Raw genomic sequence first — 23,348 nt, 5'->3', positions numbered from 1 at the left:
TTCAGCAGCCCTTCTGTAATTTTCCATCACAGCAGCAATTTAAAAGGTTGGTAAATCAGAAGGTTTGTATGCTAGGCTGCTCCAATCTTCACACTCCAAAAGACTGCATTTGCTGCAAATTAGTACTCACTGTTTTCTCTCTTTATTTAAGAGTACCTTAAATTATTTAAGTAGAGGTGCTGCATTCGAAAAATTCCTTTCAATTAATAGAAAAAAGAAAGCTTTATGAGCCCATTGTAACAAGTGCAAGGAGGAAGCCACTCAACCAGCTATCTAGTAAAATGCAATTTATTATCAAATTACTTTTGTATTATTAAATTCTAAATGTAGATTGCCCTGTCTTACTGTTTAACAGTTCTGAAACCTATCTAAGATATTGATGACTGCGTCTTGGGAAAATGTATGCGCAAGATTATAAAAACATAAGAAAATGTATGAAGAGGCCAGTCGGCCCCTCAAAGCTCGTCCGCATCCTAATAGCTGATTGATCTCAAAACTTTGTCAAGCTGGTTCTTAAAGGATCACAATGATTCAACATCACAACTACGTAACCTTAGTCCATATCCTCTCTGTGTATAGTGTCTCCTAACCTCTGTCCTAAATCTATCTATCTAACTGTACTCTGGTCCTGATTTCTGTGCTGTGCTTAAAGTATTGGTTAGGGTTGACTTTGTCAACTAAGTATACTTTTACCTCCATTATAACTTTAAACAAAGCACATCACAACAAATGTCTGCCATAAAAACAAAAAGTTTGTATGGGTTATGTAACAAAAAAACACATTCTAGGTTTTGTCACATAATCAAAAAGTAGAGCACACTTGTTTGTTTGAGCTGATCATTAAAATCAAGACTATAATGTCAATAGTTTCATCACCCAGCAAAAAAATAAATAAAATAATAAACGCCTGTCAATAATTAACATTTTACACATGACCAGATGATGGAATTGAATGGTAGAAAACTAAAAAATAAAGTAGTGCTAACTCCTTGTATGATGCAGTGAGCCGTGCAGCTCTGAATCCCTTTCGGCCCTTTCCTCATGATGAGTGTCAAGGTCACCCCTGGGACGCCAGGGAACAATTCCAGACTAATAAGGTCACAGCCTCGCTCTAGTGCTCTAAACAGACAGCAGCCTCCGTCACTCTTTAAAGGTGCAGCAATTGTACTGCAGTCCTAGTTTACTGTACGTTTAAACAAACATAAGAAACTATTTGTATTATAGTTTTCTAATTACGTCAGTCTTCCAGTGTGATGGATTTTAGTATTTGCTGTTGATGAGGAGGCGTTTTTTTTTAATGGCACAGACAAATATGTTTTATTTGTATCTTTACTTTGATATTACAGGAAGCTTCCACTTTATAAAACTAATGCAGCATTATTGGAGAAAGGCAACAAAGTATGGAATAGGTAAATAAGCACTAAATTTGAATAGACCTGTGGGTAAAGAATAAGGTGTCTCCAGTTTGACATATTAGCATTATCCATCCTATTTGCCAAGGATAAACTAAAACATGCACGATGTTACTCTATGCAGTCTGAGGTAGAAAGAAATGCAAAAATGTATAGCAGTCACAAAAAGCTGTAAGTACACTGTGATTTGTATACAACTTACAGGCTAGTTAAAACCAAAACGTACCTTTAAATGGCAACATGATCTTTAAAAAAAAAAAAAAGAAAAAAAGAAATGTATTCCTTAAACCAAAAATCAGCTTATTGGATAAAACAATGTGGAGCTGAAATGCTAATTGACAGTAGTCTGTCTTGTGTAGGTCTGGACCTTTGAAATACACCTCCTCAACACTTCTCAGACAAACACTTACTGGGGTGTGACTCGCATAACATGTTCTGTGTCAGGAGCACCTTTCTCCTGTAAGCAGGTCCACACACACACACACACACACACACAACAGCAGGTTTAAGCAATCTCAAGAGGTAGCATCCTCAACTAAATGAGCTTAATGCCATGTATACAATGTAGCTTGTGCCACTGCTCGGAGCTTGGAGATTGTGTGGCAGTGTTGTCATATGGTAAGACTTGGATTCCAAACCAAACTAAATACAATTTTAAAAAATCCACCTCAGAAAAGAAAAAAAACATTGAGGCAATTTTCTAACATGGTACATTAACTTTAAAATATTTATTACAAAACTGACCATACAAACCTTCTGTAGATCCTGGTAGAATATGTTTCCAACATGTCTTTATTCAGCACAGAATAGTGTGGCAGTGATATGGTACATAGCTCTTGCAATATAGGTCATTCTATAAAGTACCACCATTCAAATTAGTCCAAGTTACCACTTAAGAAATAAGACAAAATGTACATGAAAACTGCACAGCAACTGCATTATTTCAAAACAGGTCACATTCATTCATAAAAATACTCCAGCAGCATCTTGTCTTTTTACTTTTCTACATTTTGACAAGATACAAGATACAGATAAGAGAACTTTTTCTTCTTCATCCCACATTTTTTCCCCCCACAGAGAGCCTGACAGTAGCCCCGTCAGCCTGAAGTTATTTGTTGCGTCTCAAAGTTCTTTCTTTGTTGCAGAAGCGGCCCCATCAGTTCTCAGGCCTCCAGGTCTGGGAACTTCCTCTTCCTGTAGTTCTGCACCAGGTTGGAAGCAGTGATCTGGGAGGCTTGGCCTTTCTCCCAGCGCTGGAAGTCATTGAGGCCGATCTGTCCAGTGCGGAAGAGAGACCTCTCTAGGACATCCAGCCGCTCCACCAGTGCAGACGTGTCCTCATTGTAGGCATTCTGCGAGGAGTCCATAATGCGGCGGAAACGTCCAATGTACGTCTGTCAGCAAGGAAATGACAAGAAAAAAAAAAAATTTTTTTTTGGTGGGGGGCTTCACACAAGGTTACCAACGTGTTATTTTCTTTAAAATAAATAAATCGCAACTGTGGTTCCCAACCTTTTCTAAGATTGGAAACATATGTGGTTGTTAGGACTATTACAATAACTATCTATATATATATATATATTATCTATATCTATATATATATATATATATATATATATATATATATATATATATATATATATATATATATATATATATATATATATTTGTTTGAGATGCTTTGTTACATACAGAAAAAGGAAAAAGAGTGTAGCCTATTTTTGTGTTTATCAGAGACAGTTCGGGAACTTTTTTTTACAAAAATAACATTGCAATAAATTTTTGGAGTAATAAAGGGCAATTCACAATTTGCGCAAACATACATGAGGATGATACGCAAAGGAAAAATGTCTGACAGAGATACTCTGTGACACACTGTCTGGCCACAAAAGGGTTGTTTAATAATGTTGGCATTTAAGTAGAGTTAAAAATATTGCAAAACAACAATGTTGCTAGAATTATGAATCAACCTGTATATACACTGTATTAAATGTGCAAGTTGCCTCGGAAGAAAAAGCTAAACAAATGTGAAACCTTGCGACAACCAAAAATGCAGGAGTAAACATGTATAGGTTGTCAAGCATCTTTCAACTTTACCAATGTGTAATTCAAAGTACAGTGTGCTTAATTTATTCAAGCTAAATTTGCATTTTTTTCACATTTATGCATATGTCACCTAAGGGGCTGTGCAAAAACTGTAAACCACTGTAATAACCCAGTCCATAAGGTGTAGGGCAGCTGACACAATCTCAAATTTGCTATGGCGGTTATTTTTTTGAATGTCCAAAAATGCTGGTCTCCAAATGCTGGATCAGTCCAGGCAGTGTCTTCCCAGGCTGGGTAGCATTGGTGACATCTGCTGTCTGGGTTCAGTGGGTGAAAAGGAGTGACTGGAATGACAGCATTGCTCTTCTGTACACCCAATTCGCAATTGGGTTACAGCAGACAACATTTAAATTGGGCATTTTAAAAGCGGTTAAAAAAAAAAACAAGTTCATGCATATTTCCATTTTTTTGTCAGACCATTTAAATATGGAAGCCAAGCCTGCTTCAGTAATCATTTGATTTACAGACAGGTGTAAAAGGCTGGGGTTAAAACCTACAATGTTCCACTCTCAAACTGAACAGTCATGTGTAGTCCATTCCAGCAAGCCCCCATTGCTGTTTTTTCAGTTCTGGAAATTACTGAACATATTTAAAAAAAAAAAAAACAGCAATGGAGAGACAGCTGGAGAAAAAAAAAAAAGTGGTGAAAGATCATATGATACTGCTTCTGGCAATCAAATTCAAATGGAATTGAGTTAATGTTTGCCAACAACAAACTGCTTAATAATGTCAATAAGTCTATTTCAAGGTTGCCACCTTGTGGCCATTTCACTGAAGTGACAGCAAAGTGTTCTATTAAAATCAAATTTTATTTTCATTTGCTGGATCAAATAACACAGATAACCATTTATAAACTGCACTTTAGTGACCAAATGCACCAGTCCCCCCCCCCCCCCCCCCCAATACTGTAATCGTACTGGTGCTTTTGCCCACAACACAGTATTAAAAGGGATTTTTTAAAGATACATTTTTATAATATCACTAGTTTAGAGGATAAATGCTTTAGATATTTTATTATTAAAATGTAGCCTTTAGACCTGTAGCTATTTCAGTTATGACACACTAGAAAACTGGGGCAATAGCAACTTTCCTGACATACTTGACTTATACAGCAAGTGCTGATTTCTAGCACTGAATAACTTGTATTGTTCAAAAAAACAGATCTAATTTTGGAATCAATCTTGCATTCTGGCTGGATGAATCACACTGCCTAATTTAGGTTAACACTTACCACCTCTTCCATACATTGTACATGTTATACATGTATACACATTACCCAATGAAAGCTCATGGAGTGCTGTGTTTGTCACTCAAAATGATGCCTGTAAAACAACCCACTTACCCCACACGGGGGCTCGTTATTCTGCCACCCCCATTCGTGAAATAACTATAGTACATTCATGGAGTGTCCTCTATTTACCCTTTTAATTCGACACATTGGTTTCAGGGCAGTTGTTGGACATTGCAGCCACGACTAGCAACAGCTATGGCTAAAACTATAGATAGGTCTCTCACATACCAAAGCTCCTACAACATACAGTATTAGACTACACAGCTGACATTATTCGGTCTGTCTTACACATTTCAGATGGGCTGTTTTATTCCCCTTTTTTAAATGCTTGCCATTTGAGAAAGGAGACGAGATAATAATATGCACATATTAATGATGTGCACTCAAATAGTATGTTATATGTATATGAATATCGCCAGCAAATGCAAGGGACTGTTGTATTTTATGAATAAATACTGCATGTTCCCTTGGAGAAAACAAAATAGTTTTGAGTAGTAACACAACCAAGTTTCTAAAGTACAGTACTTATTACAGTAAGCTTCTCTATGAATTAGGCATATCAAGTCCTGCTATTTGTGTAAAGCACTTTAGCACACATGCAGAAAGTCTTACTAAATTATGGATACGTACTTTGTTTACACTGATGTTACATTACCTCTTGCCATTAGTTAAAGCAAGTACTGCAACGTTAAATGCATGACAGGTTTATGCACTTCATATTGTTAAAGATATCACCTGTAGCACAGTTTGTGCGATCTCAGGGTTCTCAGGGCTGTCAAAGTGCAGTAACTGGGACCCCAAACCATAGTAATAGGGACCCATCTTGTGAAGGTCCACCACATTGGGGTCGGCACTAAACACTGTTCTCCAGCCCTGCCGGTAAATCTTGGGCTGCTCTACAGACACGAGGCGCCGCTTGTTATCATACAGACCCTTTGACAACCACAGGGGCATCTCCATCTTTGTTCCCTGAAGAGATAACAGAAACACAATTAATCTTTCACCAACAAAAACATGTCATACAATGATGACTACAAACCCACCTCAGATTACTGTCTAACATTCACCCAGTTACATGTATTATTATTATCATCGGGAGATTATAGCATAATATCAGATTCTGAGGATATTAAGGGGTGCTTGTCTGCCACACATTTTTGCATCGGTGATTAAGCATTCCATTGCTAATTCCTAATCTGTACATATTGGGGTTTTTTTTCTGCTTGGAATAAAAATGTACATAATTTGCTGACACAAAAAAACGTGTTATCCTACAACCGTTCTTTATTTTCATAATACGGTTTTATTTCACATAAAAACAAGAGGATTTCCTCTTCAAGTCTTATGTACTGTATTTTATTCTGCCTTAAAAAGCGACGTTTACATAAAACATGTTATACATTTGAATATGAATATTTCCCCTGTCATTCATTATAAATTATATATTTCCAATGTTCAGGTGCCAAGGTAAACGTCAAGGTAAATGTGTTCTAAAAGAAAACAAGTTACTACCAATTCATGCTAAATGAATTACATTTCCACTCTGCTATGCAATGGGTGTTCAACCATGTGTGCCACCATTATAAGCAATATAGCACACACAATAAAGAATTTGAAATTTGGCTGGTCAGCAATACAATTGTCCAAGATTTAGCTACTCGGGGTTGAAACAATGCACAAAAACATCGAGACCTCCCGGAAGAGACATACATGACTATGAATGTATGATCCCACAATTTATCGTGGCAACCAAGCGGACACCCTCACATGTATTAATTATGCACAAATCGGCTTACTGTAACTTTTCGAAACATTATTATTATTATTATTATTTATTTCTTAGCCGACGCCCTTATCCAGGGCGACTTACAATTGTTACAAGATATCACATTATTTTTTTACATACAATTACCCATTTATACAGTTGGGTTTTTACTGGAGCAATCTAGGCAAAGTACCTTGCTCAAGGGTACAGCAGCAGTGTCCCCTACCAGGGATTGAACCCACAACCCTCCGGTCAAGAGCCCAAAGCCCTAACCACTACTCCACACTGCTGCCCATGTCTACCCAACAGTTATAAACATGTTTTGTTATTTTGGCTGGCAATACTTTTAAAAGGAGACAGAAAAAACACTGCAGTAATTTCACCAACAAATACGTCAGTTCGTGATTATACTATGTAATATTGCTATATCTCACCTCAGGGATGTCGCGGGTGTCACTGGTTTTCTCCACGAAGCCCAGTCGAGGGAAAACGCACTCCGTTCGGGTCGGCAGCTTCTCTTGAGACAGCAAAATATCATCCAGAGACAGGAAATTTTCCTCCATTCCAACCCCGGGTGGCACCGGCAGGTACGACTGGGTCGTCATGTCTACCCAACAGTTATAAATTAAATATACTAAAAATTAATAAGAACAATTGAAACCGACTCAAAAAATAAGCTTGTATTCCTGTATTGTCTGCAAAAACAAGCTCGCGCACTGTGGCGTGCTCTACAGCAGAGAGGGCGGTACAAAACTTCGGATCTCCCGCCAACCCCGCCCCTCATGTATAGACAGCACTAATCGATCTCAGAGTCTCACATCTTCTAATATCAACGTGTCTAAAGCGATTAAATCATAACCAGATTTTAGCTGTAGCTCTTTTTTTTTATCATACCATATCTAGAACTTCTCATTATGGTATATTGAATGTAAAATGCCTATCTTGTTTTCATGACAATTGTAATAATTGTAGCATATTTGTTTGGAATTATAGACATCCAACTAAATCCATCTGGCACATATCTCAATTTCAGGGGCCGGTTTTTCAAAATGTTGGTAATCGGATTAACGCGTTTGATCTGGATATATTGTTATTGTGCAGTTGGGTTTTTCAAAACATCGAAATGCGATCGGAATTACTGTGATCCAGATTTAGTTTTTGGTAATCCGATCGCACTTTTAATCACGATTAAATGTTGCAATTGGGTTCTTCAGAATTTAAAGAGGAGATCACGATTACTTTGATCCAAAATACCAGGATTATTGTGATCCTACTGCGGAGGTGGATTTAGCTTTTAAATGATCATAGAATATTGATAGTTTGATTGAATTGTCATAGCAAACACACGCTATATGTCCAAATAGAGTGTTAGAATATAATATGTACATATTTATTTCAAGTTTTGTATCCATGCAATCAAAAAGGAAAACGTATTTAGTGGTATAGATTTATCAATTTAAAAAAACGTACGCATACGCCTTCACATAAACCTTAAAGCTCGTCTGAGACATGTTGGACTCCCGACCGACGAGGAAGACGATGAAGATGTTTAAAAACACATTCTTTTTCAAAAGTTTTATTTTTATTCAATTTAGATTTAGTTATTTAAAATGTAATTCCCAATCCATTTGCAATTAATACAATAGAAACCCCACTGCTTAATCGAATCATCAGAGCCTCTTGTTGTGATCAAATGATTCCTCTTTTTGTGTATTTAACAGCCAGACACATATTGTCCTACTGTGCAGCCTAACCACAAATAAAAGCAATGTAATGACAGGTGACTGAATGTACCCTATCCATACTATCTAGACAAAACTATCTACATAATGCATGATCAACATGCATTGAAATCATGAGATTACCAATCACTTCATTAAACTTGATGATCCTTTATTTATGATTGGGTTAGAGGCGATATTTGGTCTAAAATTAATGGCCATCGCCACACCTCATGACCCGATTGATCCAACAGGGCCTAATGGTTTTGGTGGCATTGAAATGGCCAATTAATGACCCACACACCACCAAACAACGACATGGCAATTCACAATTGAAACTATGAATTGGAAAATCTGTGGGAAACCCCTGACTGGAAGGAAATCGGTCTTATATGTATGAGTGTTTCAGAAACCCAGAACACCAGTTAATACATTAAACTATTTTGATTTCTAGCCACCCAACTTTCACCAGTTTATTCAGTCAGGTACCAATCTACATATACTTTGGGAATGCCCCACAGTGGCCAATTTTACCTGCATCTCTTCCCCTTTTCTATTGTGGTGATACAGCAGGATATCTCCACTGTGCAAAATGCTACTGACAGACATGACCGCAGCAGACAAAAATGTCCTTGAAAGTTCTAAGATTAATAATATCAGCAGATCTTCTTGTATTTATATTAGTTTAAATAACAGTACAGTTTTCCATACATGGAGAGAAGTCTATACTCTATAACTTTCTCTAATACATAATTACAAAGTGGTTAGAAAAGTTTATGGTCCAGATATTCGAAGAGATGCGCAATCCCCTCACAAAATGTGTGCCTCGCAAAAATTAGTGCTTTTGCACAAACATTTTATACAAAGCAGTTGCTCAAAGTTGGAAAATAACTGTTTTTTGCTCAATTTGCAAATGTGTTTGTGCCTCGCAAAACCACCTGCGCATTCAATACCAACAAAGCAGAAATGCACAAGAGCTACGAGTGAATGCGCAGAATTGGAATACTACACGACAATGTAATGTAATGGAAACATTCTGCGCATTGCAAGACTGTCACGCTTATCGCAAAACTTAGCCATTTACATTCAAATTTGGCCTTCGGAGCAATTCATATATTTTTGTGCTTAAGCACATGAAATTTGTGTGCATGCACACATTTGAATCTAATGTTTATCATTATCACAGGCATTAGCATGGCTAATAAGCTAAATATTTAAAGGGCCATCACAGATTCTACGGAATTCAAACATGTATCTATGCTGAGCTGTTTGCTGGGAAGTTAGTTTATGATTTCTCTACTTCTGTCTCCATAATTTTGACAGGTGTCACACAAATATGAGTACATGTTACCTATTCTAATTCATTTAAATTTTTGTTTTCTGTTACAGTACCATCGTTGTTTTTTTTTTTTGTTTGTTTGTTTGTTTTTGTTTCTCAGTATTAGAATATCTGGGCCATAGGCCATACCTTTCAAGTGTGTTCTGTTGTTACAAGTTTTGACCACTTGGTGGTAGTGTTTTACTGTAAATATTTTACAATATTATTTAATGAAAAAAAAAAAAAATTCTTTTGGATGAGCCACTGGGCCAGAACCTGAAAAACTTCACACAAATGTAATTAGTTTGACTGTTTTAGATGGTGACTAAGAAACAAGGGCCCTTGTGTACAATATGCTTTCAGACAAAAGTCAAAACCTTGACTTTTTTAAAAATGTGTTTTAGTAAACTAAAAAGCACAGTTCCTATACTGACTATATCTGAACTCTTCTATACCTCTGTAACCCAACTTAATTTGCACTTGTACGTCTCTGTAGGGACTCCAATTTAAATGTAATATCTGCCCGCCTGTCATCCCTAAAGCAGTATTGTACAGTACACTTCATAGGCACCTCAGTCACAGGGCTGGAGCTAGGATCCCCAGCCAATGATGCCTTATATATAACACCATATACCCCACATTCCACAGATCTTCTATATACCAAATTGTAGAATTGACTAATACTACCAGAAGATGTTTTTTGTTAAGGTACAAAGATTAAGTCGCCTTGGATAAAGGCGTCTGCTAAATAAACAAATAATAATAATAAAGATGGCTTCACAGTCCACAATGTTAATGCCAACTCCCCCTCACTTTTTCAGTGAAACATTTTTAACTGAATCTTCAACCTTGAATAGCACACGGGAAAAAAAAAATCTAGTCTCTCATAGTTTACACTAAAATGTGTCAGTTACACAGTTACATATATGCCCCCTCCCTCCGCCCGCCCCCCCGCCAAAAAAAGTATCTGGCCTGCACAGGCGCAATATGCGAATCTATTGTCTTCCGCAAGCAGAGACTGGAGAGACTGAGCGAGCATGAGAGCAACGGGGAGCGGCACACACTGACCCGAATCCAACCGAGTATCGTGGGTGCTGAAATTAAACCTGACACTGACATAGGCGGCAAGCCACAGACAGCAACAGCTAAGGCATGCTAACTGCACAACTGTGCTTAAAGGGACTAGGAGGGAAACACTGCAGCAGGTCTGGGCGGGTGTTTGTTTCTATATGTTTATCAGCTCAAAAACACCGTTAGCTGGAAACGTGTTGCTTTTTTAGACCTCATTTTGCAACCAGAAAAAAATTAATAACTGTTTATTCTCTCGTGTTTTGACAATGTGCTGTTGCATTGGATAGTGTTGCTGGTTCTGTCAGATCTGTGATTTCCTCCAGTGGGTCCAGAATCTACTGTCTGCAGATCTGGGCTTATTTAGACTACGTCGGAGACGGGCAGACATAGGGAGTTAATAACATATTGTACTGTTCCTGAAAGAGGACCGCTGTTAGATATCCAACACTTTTAGGGCGTTTTGAATGGGGGGCAAACAAAGCACGGCAGGGCGGTCCCGGGGAGGTTTTCCGGGCGTCTCCACGGACGATAGCGCGGTTCCCCCAGCGGCCCACTTTGGGCACTACCGGACGGGCGGCGCTATGGGGCTGCGCAGCCGCTCGGTCAGCTCGGTTGCTGGGATGGGAATCGACACCAGTGTTGCAGTGCCGTTCGGTTATTACGCCACTCGCGCGACTGGTGAGTCAGAAAGGACCGGAGGAGGCTCCGGGTCGGACTCGGCCCATGGTAACGGCTACCACGAGACGAGCAGCGGGCATCACACAGATGGGGTGCTGTATCTTGGATCCCGGGGGACGTTAGCGGACGCTTTGCCACTCCACATCGCACCCAGGTGGTTCAGTGCGCACAGCGGTAAGTGCAAAACCAGTGTTTTCCTTTTTACAGTAAATGCAAGACAGTTGTCTTACAGGGACTGGTTGGTTGGCGGGCTGAGCTGTGCGGTCTTGAGCATCATGAAAGTACATGTAACACAGTGGTTGGAGGACTAAGCTGCAGTGCAGACGATTTTAAGGTCCAGCTCTGAGGTGCTAGACTGTAGTGCAGAACACAGTTGGAGAACTTGTACATAATAGATAGAAAAATAACCTGAGTTTGTGACATGATTATGAAACAATTAAGTTCTTCCATTTACCCGTTTCACCTACATCTTACTATTCACTCACCCCCTACACTTGAATTGAAAATGAGCTACAGGTCAAATGACACGTGTTCCTTTTGTATGGGAACTAGACACCAGGGCTGGACTGCAGTGTGACAGGTAATGGGATTTAGCTCAGGCCTATGGATACAGCGTAATGATTGTTCACCTCTCAAACAACAAGCATCTCTGACTAAGTTGTGTGGCTACTGGTTGGCTTCTAAAATAAGCCCTGGAAAATGACTTTTCTGTGAATTTCATGACAGTTTCCTTGTTGTGTCTCTTACATGGTTGTAGCCCTTATGAAGCAGGGTTGCCTGTTTGAGACAGATGCACTGTACTGTCAGACACTTTATATTGCTCCCAGGGCATCACTGCTGCACCATGCAATGGCTTATGAAAGATTTTAAGGGTTAAAACATACAGTATGTATCCATTCTGATGAATGATCAACACAACAAATAGTTGGGCAGTGTTCTAGTTTGACCTGCACTTTCTATAACAGACTGCCATATTTACAGGATTTCTGGTATTGGCCAGGCAAAGGTTTGCTTTCAGCAGAACAATAAATGATGAGCAAAAAAAAAAACTTCTAATAGAACAGAGCTCCCAGGCAAACCACCAATGACATTGTTTTTGCATGCAATCAATTCGTGTAGATACATGCTCCGCTTTGAAACCTGATAGCTGTGTGTTTGTTTTGATAATATAGTTGGAAACTGATGCACGAGGCCAAGTCCCAGGATTCCTTAGTGATACTTGTATCATCATCCTAGTGTGTTATGTATCTCTGCTTAGATCATTTTTTTGCCACGCGTTTATACTCATTTTCTGAAGGAAATTACTAAAAGCCAAGGCAATACAGTACATTCTAAGTAAATCGTACCTTGAATGCAGTGCTATTAGTGTGTCTGTCTAAAATGATAAAGCATACCTGTGAGGCACGCCACTGTCATTACTTCCACTGTTCATATCTCATAAACCATTTCAAATGCTGGCTTCATATTTTTAGTGTTATGGAAACTGTTTGGGCAAAATCTAACAGTACTCTAATTTGTACCTGCGACCTTAGATGGCTTAAATATTGGGGTCAGTGACTTTTTGTTTCCTGGAGGATAAAGACTTAACGCTTCTAGGTATTGGCTTTATGCTCGGTACACAACAGTATTCTGTGATTCTGTAGGTCAGGGTAGATTGTGGATGTAATCAAAGAAATGTATTCTCTTGTGTTCGTAACTGTAACAATACTGCTGCTGCTACAGTGCCAAGCCTCATATCTCAGACACCATTTGAAATGGAACCCTTACATCATACAGCTGCCATATTGAGGTCCTATGACTTGGTGGATTGGCAGTGCACTAGAGACCGTACACATCAAGATATTGTCTTCACATTTGGTACACAGCTGTTTTCTATGATTATTTCTTTCAAGTTCCATTATGTGTGTTGTTCACTGCAAATTTGCCATGTCACTGCCACAGTGTTTAAACCCTATGGATGGTGTATTTTTGCAGTCATTGTCCATTGCTGTTGTCTCCAACTTTTTACCACCATTGTGTTTTAACTGCTGGCTTGTCAATTATACAGATCTATGAATAAAGTGATTACAGCAATTATGCAGGCAAAGTAAGGGACAAGCTAAACCGTTCCTCAGCTGAACTGTTTTTTTTTTTGTTTTTTTTTAAATGCAGTTACTATAAACTGTTACATTTGTTACACTGCTTTATTTCTTTTGTTTAAATTTGAGACCTGCACAGTGAGCGGCAACACATTCATCTTTTTTTTTTTTGTTATAAATTTAGTCATTGCCAATTATTTTTACTATTTTCTCCCAATTTAGAATGGCCAATAATTTGTTTTTAAGGTCAGCTCACCGCTACCACCCCTGCGCTGACTCGAGAGGGCGAAGACAAACACACACTGTACTCCGAAGCGTGTGCCGTCATCCGACTACTTTTTTTCACACTGCGGACTCACCATGCAGCCACCCAAGAGTTACAGCATCAGAGGACAACGCAGCTCTGGGCAGCTTACAGGCAAGCCCGCAGGCGCCCGGCCAGACTACAGGGGTCGCTGGTGCGCGGTGAGCAGAGGACACCCTGGCCGACCTAACCCTCCATCCCCTGGGCGACGCTCGGCCAGTTGTGCGCTGCCCCCTGGGAGCTCGCGTCCACAGTCGGCTGTGGAACAGCCTGGACTCGTGACGTCCAGACTATAGAGCACATCCTGCACTCCATGTGGAGCGCCTTTACTGGATGCGCCACTCGGGAGCCCCGTCACATTCATCTTTTAACCGTAGTCCTTTAACTTGGATTCTGGAATAAATAGTCTTCTGCTGGGGTTTGAAATATATATCTTTGTCTCAAAACACAAGGCCCACAGAAGGAATTACACAGCTTTTGAATTGATCCCTCATTCGCATCCTGGCTCTTGAGAGGAAGCTTGAGCTTGGCCTGGAGGCATTGGTACAGAAGGATATACAAGCCTCTGTCTCTGTCTGCCAGTGCGGTTCAAAGACTAAATCCAGCACTGTATTACACTGTACCTGGTACCTGCCCTGTTTATAGACCGTAGTAATGCTGTGTCATCAGCCTTCAACCTTTCAATCCATTCCTGTACAGTACTTACCCTGTGAATAGACAAACACCTTTCACAATCACTAAACCCATCCATTTGCAGTCTAAATTCTTTGGATACACTCAAATTGTCCTATGCTGTTAACCCATTGTGTTTAGATGTCATACAAACGAATAGAAAACCACACGAAAGAAACAGTATGTAGGCAATCGATAGGCTGTGTGTTTTGGTTTTGAATCTGACGTACCGTTTTAGAACTTTTGCAACATATAAAAAAAAAAAGAAATTCAATGGCCTAGAAACTAAAACCTTAATTCTATGCTGATTTGCTGTCTGTTGTACACAAACTGCATGCATACTTTTATTTGCATGAACATATCCAAACCCATTTGCCTAATACAGTAAATTTGACAGATGGGAAACTATAAAATGTATAGTCATGTATTATTCACTTTAGGGTTACAGTGTTTGGATTAGCACATTAATTGTTTTCAGTTCTAGAATTTGAAAATTAGACATCCATGTTATGTTGGGAAACACTTTTCACATCCCTTTCCAGGTCGGATTTTGCATTTTACAACTATATTTACAGTCACTAACATGCTTGTTATTATTTGCTTTAACTTCTAAAGAAGCGGATGGCTGACGGCACACGTCTTTGTCTCTCCCGAGTAAGCGCAGGGGTGGCAGCAGTGAGCCGGGTTCAAATAAAAAATAATTGGGCATTTCAAATTGGGAAGACAACCAGATAAAATAATTGGCAATTCCAAATTTATATTAAAAAAATAAAATAAAATAAAAAGCATTTAGTAGCCTCATGCCGGACCTTTTGAACAAACCAGAAGCTTTAAAAAAAACAAAGATCCTTTTTATGGAAACTACTCAATGTACCACTGTTAATAGTTCCAGCAGCATTTTGCTTCCTTATTGTATCAATTGATTAATTTTCAAATGGTATGCATATGCTAACAATTCACACCACAAATGGTCATAAGATAAATAAAGGATTCCACCTCATCTGTAACATCTCACTGGTAAGCAACTGTTCATCTTCCAAATATAAAAAAGATGTGTTGTAGAGTTATAAGTTGGAACTACACAGCAGAATATATTTTGTACATTAACATGGGCCAGATCTCCAGGTAAACATTGCACTGCAGGACAGGGCTCTGGTGTGTTTGAAATGAATTTACAATACAGAAGAATGATAACTTTTCTGATGAGTTTTTCTTTGGTTTAAACTTGGTAGTTAGACTACATTGACAAATGCACTAGCTGAGATGTTTGTGTTTGACTTAGTTTCTTAGTATCTGGCTTGTTGCTTTCTGACTTTCAAAACGAAGTCTTAAGATACACAATATCCCTCACTCTTGACATCAGTAGAAACTTGCAGTTCCCAGCCTTTTTTGTTTTGTGCGTGTGCTAAGGAGGTTGGAGACATCTGTTTATGACACTCTGAGAGAGATGCTGGAGGTGAAAAGTACACCCCCCCCCCACAAACCTGCCACAGTAATTCTAACTGATCTTTGTGTGACAGCATGAAACTCAACCCAGGTATGGTGTGCTGAGGACTCACAGACAGCTGTAAATAACGGTGATTATTGGCTTTAGTTACAGGCTACAGAATAGTCTTCTGAGGATTGATTTACTCAATCCAGACTGTTTACAAAGAAATAAGCAAAGCTTGAAAACACAGCTGCAGTCCCCAAGAAAATGGGGATTGGATTATCAATTTGTCAGGTGCGTGAGGTGTAGGGTAATTAACACAGAAACTACGAGAGCTTCTGTATTTAATGCTAAGCTCCCTGGTGTACAACAAATTAATGTAGTGACAATTCCAAATTTTCTGCTATTTTTTGTTTTGTGATGCAACAGCCAAGATTAATTAACGACCTTACAACATGCTAATTAAAAACAGTTAATTACTTTAGTCAGAACTTTTAGATGTCTTTCAAATACCACATTCACAAATTTACTTCAATGACATCCTTAACTGATCACTTAATCACGTTAAGGACTTAAAAACAAAAAAATGTAGCAGTAGCATATCAATTGGTGCCTTGAACATTTTGTTTTCTCCCTTAAGTATCAAAATACTGTTCCAGTTTAACCCTTACCTCTTGGCACAAACTTAAAAAAATATGGATATATCTTCACTTCTCTACCTCATCAGGGGAATTGGCCTTCTTTGAGGGCATGGATTTGTAGAGAGACCAATTTAAAGTGTATTTGTATTAGCCCGCAGTGAATATTGAGTTTGCACCTCTTTATACCCGAGAGCGCATACACAGAGTTATTGTATATTAATATTTACTGCAGAGCAGCACTGCTTGTATATGACCCTTTTACTTTAGTTTCAAGTGTGATCAAAACCTCTCCCTAATCAAAAAGACAGCATGTACTGTACACTACCAAATGGAGCTAATTGGCTTTTCAAATGAAACCTAAATATTTCAGTGGGCCCTGTTGCTGAGTACGTCGGTAAATTATCTAATTAAAATCTGGACATATCTCATTAATCAGTGATCCAGGAGCCTTGTTCTGGTGGTGCCAGAAGGAGGCTTCCTTTTCAGTCAAGCTTTTACCATGTAAGAAACGCACTCCAACTTCAGTTGGGGCTGCCAAGGCCAGACAATGATGTATTGTACTAGAAGCAGGGGAATTTAATGTAGTATGGAGCTAATAGCTGTTGCTTCTGCATAATGCCTGAGACAATAGAGCCAAGGTGGTCGTGTGTATGTCTGGGACTTTGTTTAAGCAGAAAACGTTGGAGTGAGAATGGATAGCAAAGAATATTGAAATATATAGCAGCTTCATTATCTATGCATCAATCAGTCAATCAAGTTTTATTTTATATAGCGCCTTTCATAGTGGACCACCATCACAAAGCACTTTAAATGCATGGGTTGAATATTCCTGGAAACAGGGGATATGGTGAGATGTATCTTGGTCAGGGGTCGGTAACTTGTTCGTACATGGACACGCATGTTCGTGGCCATGACTATGTCTAACACACACATGCACGGAATTGTATATAACTTCTGTTTGGTTTGTCCATGGCCAAGATGTTTTACAGTTATATTTACCAAGCAGAGCCTTAGGACAAGGAATATGTAGTGGAATCTTTTAAGATTGTTCTAAAATGAGGAGTACAGTTCTGCAGATATTGGTAACAGTACTGTGCACTCTTTAAAACTACTTTTGCATATTTTATCCACTGAGGGCTGTACGTCGCATTCTATTTTGGGAATGGAGCTTCCATGTTTATGAATGTTTGTAAAAACTAATGACAGTACACATAACCGTACCATTTATATTTACGGGTCAATTTGATCAACCTATACCTGCCAAACTACAGCTTGATTATTATTTTTTTTTAAAGCATTTTGCAGCACTGTAGGATCACCCTCGATTGCATCAACTACAGTGATTACTCCTAAACATAAGTGGTTGATGTAATCCAGGTGGATTTCCTAGTACTGTAAGGGACATATAAAACCCAGCTGTGGCTTATCCTGGGTATAGGTTGATCAAATCAACCCCTTAGCCACTTATTTTCATCAAATTCACAAAATGTAGCTACACAATGCAGTAAAAAGTAGCCGTACCATTCAGACATACTCTACATAGAGTGCCCTCAATAAACCATTCAAATAACAACAAAGCAAATAAATAACATACTGACTTAATTTAGGATCTGATGCAGTTGATCTGAGTTTCGTTTAAACGTTTATGCAACATTTAGTTGTATTAAACTAAACTGTTGAACTGTGAATGTATCAATCAGACAATTCAATTGTGAAGAAATTTGGTTTGACATTCCCTAGTACTGAAGTCCTTTAGAAAAGAGGGCTTTCCCTACAGAACGGCTCAGTTATTCCCAGTGCTGCCTCTTTTCCACTGTACAACCTAGCTGCGCCAGGGAGGTACCGAGCCCTGATGGTGCGGTTAAGGGGAGCTTGGGTTGTTTTTGCACTGCAGAGCCGAGCCGTGGTACTAATGTCACACGCAATGAAAGACAGTTGTTATTAATTAACTCAGTTTGCCAAAAGATGCACAAACAAATGGTGTTCAAAAATTAATAGACCAATGGTACAGCTGTATCTTGTATCGCTGTATTTTGTAAATATATGTCTTTATAATCCACAAATTTTACTGATTATATTGACTTACTAAAGTTCAATTAGTTCTGTTTAAGGGGAAAAAAGGTTTTAAAGATATGATTTGTCAAAGATATACCAAGCTGCGCGAGCGCAATGAGAGCCGTAGTTTTATGTACGGTAAAGCTGTACAGTATTTTGTTTGACTATTTTTGTAACTACGTTTGAATTGTTTTATTTTCGCATTTAGTTTTTCTTTATATTAATATAATAAAGGTCAAGGATGAGAAATTTGGTAGGATTTTGTTTTTGAGTGTGTGAGTTAATGTCCATTTGCTTCAAATCATCAGAAATTCGGGCATAAACTTTCTCATTTCTGGTGCACGACTCCAGATCTTCCTGAACACTTCTATCTGCCCACAGAGAAACTAGAGCCTGCACTTCCTCAGCGTCCCAAGGCCCGCCATGTTTGTTGTTTTTCTTTCTGGAGTGTACTGACTGATGCAACGTAATGACAAAAATCCTTAACCCCGCCCCTGGCTCAGCTTGGCTCGCAGCCGGATTCAGATGTCTTGTGAGGCTGGAGTTTCATGGTTTGGTTCTCGCTCGGCTCAACAAATAGCCAGTGGAGAACCACCCGTACCCGTACCGTACCGAACCCTCATGGGTCGGATGTGCCAGTGGAGATGTCGATTGTCTATGGTACTATACATCTTTAACATGTTATTTGTATTCTTGGCAGTGGCCTTATTATTATTATTATTTTGAAAGAATTTTGCATGCAAGAAGGCATCCCTTAATAAGAAGCTTAACTTTACTAACTAGCATGATGACAGCACTTGGAAACTTGCACGAATACAGTGTGTGTATAATTTTACTTCTCCACTTCAGCATTGCGACACAATGGGTGTGAATGTAAAGTTGCAGATGCACACGTTGATGTTGTAGGTAGAAGTCAGATCCACACAATCAGTTTCCCCTTGCTCTGTGTCTTCCTAGTGAATCTAGGTCACCACTGGCCTGTGAAGCCTGATGTATTCTCCCAATAGGCTGACGCCTATTTACAGTATGGTTCTGTCTATAAGCCTGAGGCTGCCATCACTATGGCAACCGTAATATCTGTCACTGCATCCAGACAAGTCCAGTGACAGGCTCCCAGTTAACAGTAAGGACCACAATGAAAACCAGCACTGGAGTCCAAGAGGGATCTGAAGAGTGTAGAAGTGAATCTCAGAATTAAGAATTCTGTCAAAAACAAACACTGGTTATAGCTTTTAGTATTTAACTCCTAAGGCTATTTTCATAGAGTCAGTTAAATCAAGTTTGGGATGTGTGGAGAATGATTCTATTGTAATCCTTTTTTTCTTTAATACTTCTCATCAAAGCCAAACCTTTCATAAGCAACACTTAATTACCAATATTATCCCAGCACTGAAAGTAGAAGAAAAAGGGCTTTGGGCCAAGAAGCCACTGTGTTGACAAGGATATAATTAATTGAAGAACTAGACAAGATACAATTCTTGGTAAATCCATGATGGGCTCATCCTAAATTTCTCAATTAACATTTGTTTTATATTTACCTTTATTTTTCCAATTGGATTTTTGCATTGTGTGCAGTGCCATCTGTGGCCAGGATCATAAACTTTTCAGTGCCCATGAGTCCTCGTCATTTTACAGTGGTAAAGTTAATGCCGGATTTGTGGATCTTTATTTTCTGGTTGACAACAAAAAGCGCAAAAATGCTATTTTGGAATTTAAGTTTACAAACGAGAGGGGGCCAATCGGCCCGTCTTGCATGGACCTTTCTTCTGTTATCTTGATTCTGTAATGTGAGACTTGTCTAAAGAACTGCTACAGATTACTGCAAGAATTGGCAATTTATTCATAATTAGCTGTCTGAGCATTCATGTTTTATTTACTGCCTTATTATTTCCAGCTGTGTGGTACAGCCCAAGTGGATGGTCATGTATATCTATACTATACACTTACATCTAAAAACAGATTAAATAAGGGCAACAACAACAAAAAATGATATGAGAAAATGCTACAAATAGCATTCTTACTTCATATTTACCTTATTCACAATACCTAAATAACACAACACATGCTGGACGGATTTATAAAGACAGTACTAATCAGAACATGTGTTTATCACTTGATAATGTGATATTAGATCTGAAATGAGTCAATAAATACCCTGTTCAACCTACCTTTGTAATGCATGCAGGATCATCAAGTTTAATGAAGTGATTGGTAATCTCATGATTTCAATGCATGTTGATCATGCATTATGTAGATAGTTTTATCTAGATAGTATGGATAGGGTACATTCAGTCACCTGTCATTACATTGCTTTTATTTGTGGTTAGGCTGCACAGTAGGACAATATTTGTCTGGCTGTTAAATACACAAAAAGAGGAATCATTTGATCACAACAAGAGGCTCTGATGATTCGATTAAGCAGTGGGGTTTCTATTGTATTAATTGCAAATGGATTGGGAATTACATTTTTGATTGCAATATGCTGTTGATTCAAATAGCTTTCAAATGTTTTATTGTAATTGTTGCTCACATGAGAAAAAATAGGCTTTTGTTGATAGTGATGGTTGCTTTAGACACCAAAAACTACCAGGACTGAAAGGTGTCCCTGTTTCATCATAAAGCAATTCTCCATGTGTTAAATGCAGGTAGACTTGACATATAGACAGACACAGCCCCCATATAACCCCATATTATGATACATGCAATAACTAATGTCTTTAACGTTTCAACAAAACTGGACAAAGATTTCTCTAGATACATTTAATAAATAAATAAATGTGGCATACAGACAGGCAACCTTAATTCATCTCCAAATGATGATACAGCACACTATATTACAGTACAGTGCTAAAGAAAGTAATTCACCACAACTTAACAAGAGGTTCTCTAGATCCATGTAAGTGTGCCTGCTTCCACTATATCCCACAATGTTACAAGACACATGCTTTTTTTATTGAACCATATTTATTTTCATTTTTCAAAACGTTTGTTGACTCGTTTAGTGAAATAATCCAACCACCTTGACAGAAGTTTGATGAAGCACTACAGCCACAGATTTATGTTAACAAAACGACACCTGTGGTGTTTGTTCTTGGAAATTCTTGCTACTATCCGCTTATCCAGCTGACATAATTGTACTAAACATGAAAGCACTCGAGCCAGATTCTGCTGTCACTTTGAAATCCGAATTTCTTCAGGTTTTTTGATGTTTTATCCTCATATGGCCTTACAACAAATCATATTTGTGCAGAAGCTTGGAGTTTGTTTTCATGTCTTGTATCAAGTCAGAATTGTTGTTCTGAATTTGTCTCCCTGTCTAATGAAGGTACTGTAACTCCCAGCTACAGTACTGTAACTCCCAGTTGAGTTAATTAACATGGGTGGATTACGTACTGTACTAAAAAAATGAAGTGATGGTTGGAAGCATTTTGACCTTTGGGAGTCTGCATTTGGCACTGGATGCTTGTGAAGACTCCCAACACTGCTCACTCGGGAGTAACATATACTTTGGCCCATTCAAATAATATTGGAAATATGGAAATATTCTCCCATCTTTCATAAAGCACAGCGTTAAGATAGAATGTGTTTACAGTCACCACAGCAGTATTTATTAATTTATTTATTTAAAACAAAAAAAATATATATGTAAATATCTGTATGCAATTAAAGCTCCCCTTGTTTAATTAATTTAAATATATTTTAAGCTCATTTAAACCTAGGATTAGATTTGAATTAAGCAGCTTTCCTTGTAGTGTGTTTTTTTCTTTTCTTTTAAGTACTGTGAATGATGGAAAACAAACAACATCTGTGATAAAAAAAAAAAAAAAAAATAACAGATGGTTTCAGACACTTTATGCAATGTAAGCATTAAATACACACATAGTTTTTGTTATTTGGCCATTTTTGTTAAAGCCAATATAAGTATAGTAGCTAATGACCACGTGACCCTTAAAGACCTTTAAAAAGCAATCTGCCACCTCTTTTACAACTGAGAGTGCTACCTAATGTTTTTCAAGTAATTTATTAAAGTACTGTACTCACCCCTAATAGGATGCTGTCAATATATTTATGTATTTTGATTTATAAAATAATGAATTGCATCTAATTTTTAGTGTTGAAATCTGTGGGTAGTTATGCAAATACGTTAACTGTTTTATTTCTAATTTTGCAACATAAGATATTTGTGACTTGGTCTTCGGAGAGTTTTAAACACACTTGTATCCAAGACTTTAACCACTTCCTCCCACAATGCAGCTACCTCCTGAGCACTACAGCCAAATACTAACCATTCAGCTATTGTGTTTCTGTCGCACCAACCCTGCTTGATGTCCACCACCAACAAATTTGAACAATAAAACTGAAGTCACAAAAACTAGACATCTATGTAAACTTGCAGCCTAGCAGACTGGTGATTCGCAGCATGCTTCATGCTGTAGCTATCGCTGTGGCATTTAAGTCTATTGCAGAGGAGACCAGATCAGTCACTGTCGGTCTGTACGGTATATTTACATGAGATTCTGTTATAATCTGATCACTGAACAGATTCAGAAATCTGGTCATGTAAACTGCACTATGAATTTTGGGAGTTGGAATTTGAGTTCTTGTACTGATACGAGGACCTGAGGTAACGACTTCAAATCCTTTTCCAAATGGGTTTCTCAGTCTTGGGAGGCTGAGTTCATGTAGGCTACACTACAAGCAGAATATCAGAGTGCAATAGAGTGATGTGCTAGAGCAGGCTCTGTGTCACAGGTTGTTCTGAACAGTTTGGTGCAGAAAAAAAAAAATCAATAGCCAACTGCAGTAA

The 23,348-nt window shown here is 38.4% G+C and overlaps 2 protein-coding genes across 2 annotated transcripts in view; one reads left to right on the top strand and one right to left on the bottom strand.

Moving 5' to 3' along the window:
- Positions 1-2,121: 2,121 nt before the first annotated feature.
- Positions 2,122-7,371, bottom strand: gins3 (GINS complex subunit 3). The gene is made up of 3 exons (XM_034040078.3): positions 7,009-7,371; positions 5,545-5,778; positions 2,122-2,806 (listed from the first exon to the last, which is right to left on the bottom strand). The coding sequence occupies exons 1-3, from the start codon at positions 7,177-7,179 to the stop codon at positions 2,576-2,578; spliced, it is 636 nt and encodes a 211-aa protein (XP_033895969.1). The 5' UTR covers positions 7,180-7,371; the 3' UTR covers positions 2,122-2,575.
- Positions 7,372-10,579: 3,208 nt separating this feature from the next.
- znrf1 (zinc and ring finger 1) overlaps positions 10,580-23,348 on the top strand; it is a 31,563-nt gene continuing 18,794 nt past the window's right edge. Inside the window, exon 1 of the mRNA XM_034040247.3 lies at positions 10,580-11,536. Coding sequence (XP_033896138.1) covers positions 11,149-11,536 — 388 coding nt within the window. The 5' untranslated portion in view covers positions 10,580-11,148. The remainder of the gene's footprint in view (positions 11,537-23,348) is intronic.

The sequence above is a fragment of the Acipenser ruthenus genome, chromosome 19, assembly GCF_902713425.1.
Source record: "Acipenser ruthenus chromosome 19, fAciRut3.2 maternal haplotype, whole genome shotgun sequence".
Classification (NCBI taxonomy): domain Eukaryota; kingdom Metazoa; phylum Chordata; class Actinopteri; order Acipenseriformes; family Acipenseridae; genus Acipenser; species Acipenser ruthenus.
This window is presented reverse-complemented; position numbering and strand designations above follow the sequence as displayed.

What these genes read in the sequence shown, in the direction of transcription:
- gins3 (XM_034040078.3), bottom strand. Translation starts at nt 7,179, where the DNA reads ATGACGACCCAGTCGTACCTGCCGGTGCCACCCGGGGTTGGAATGGAG. An exon ending in ACACCCGCGACATCCCTGAG is followed by an intron (nt 5,779 to 7,008) that starts GTGAGATATAGC and finishes TTATCTCTTCAG; the next exon opens with GGAACAAAGATGGAGATGCC. An exon ending in TCGCACAAACTGTGCTACAG is followed by an intron (nt 2,807 to 5,544) that starts GTGATATCTTTA and finishes CCTTGCTGACAG; the next exon opens with ACGTACATTGGACGTTTCCG.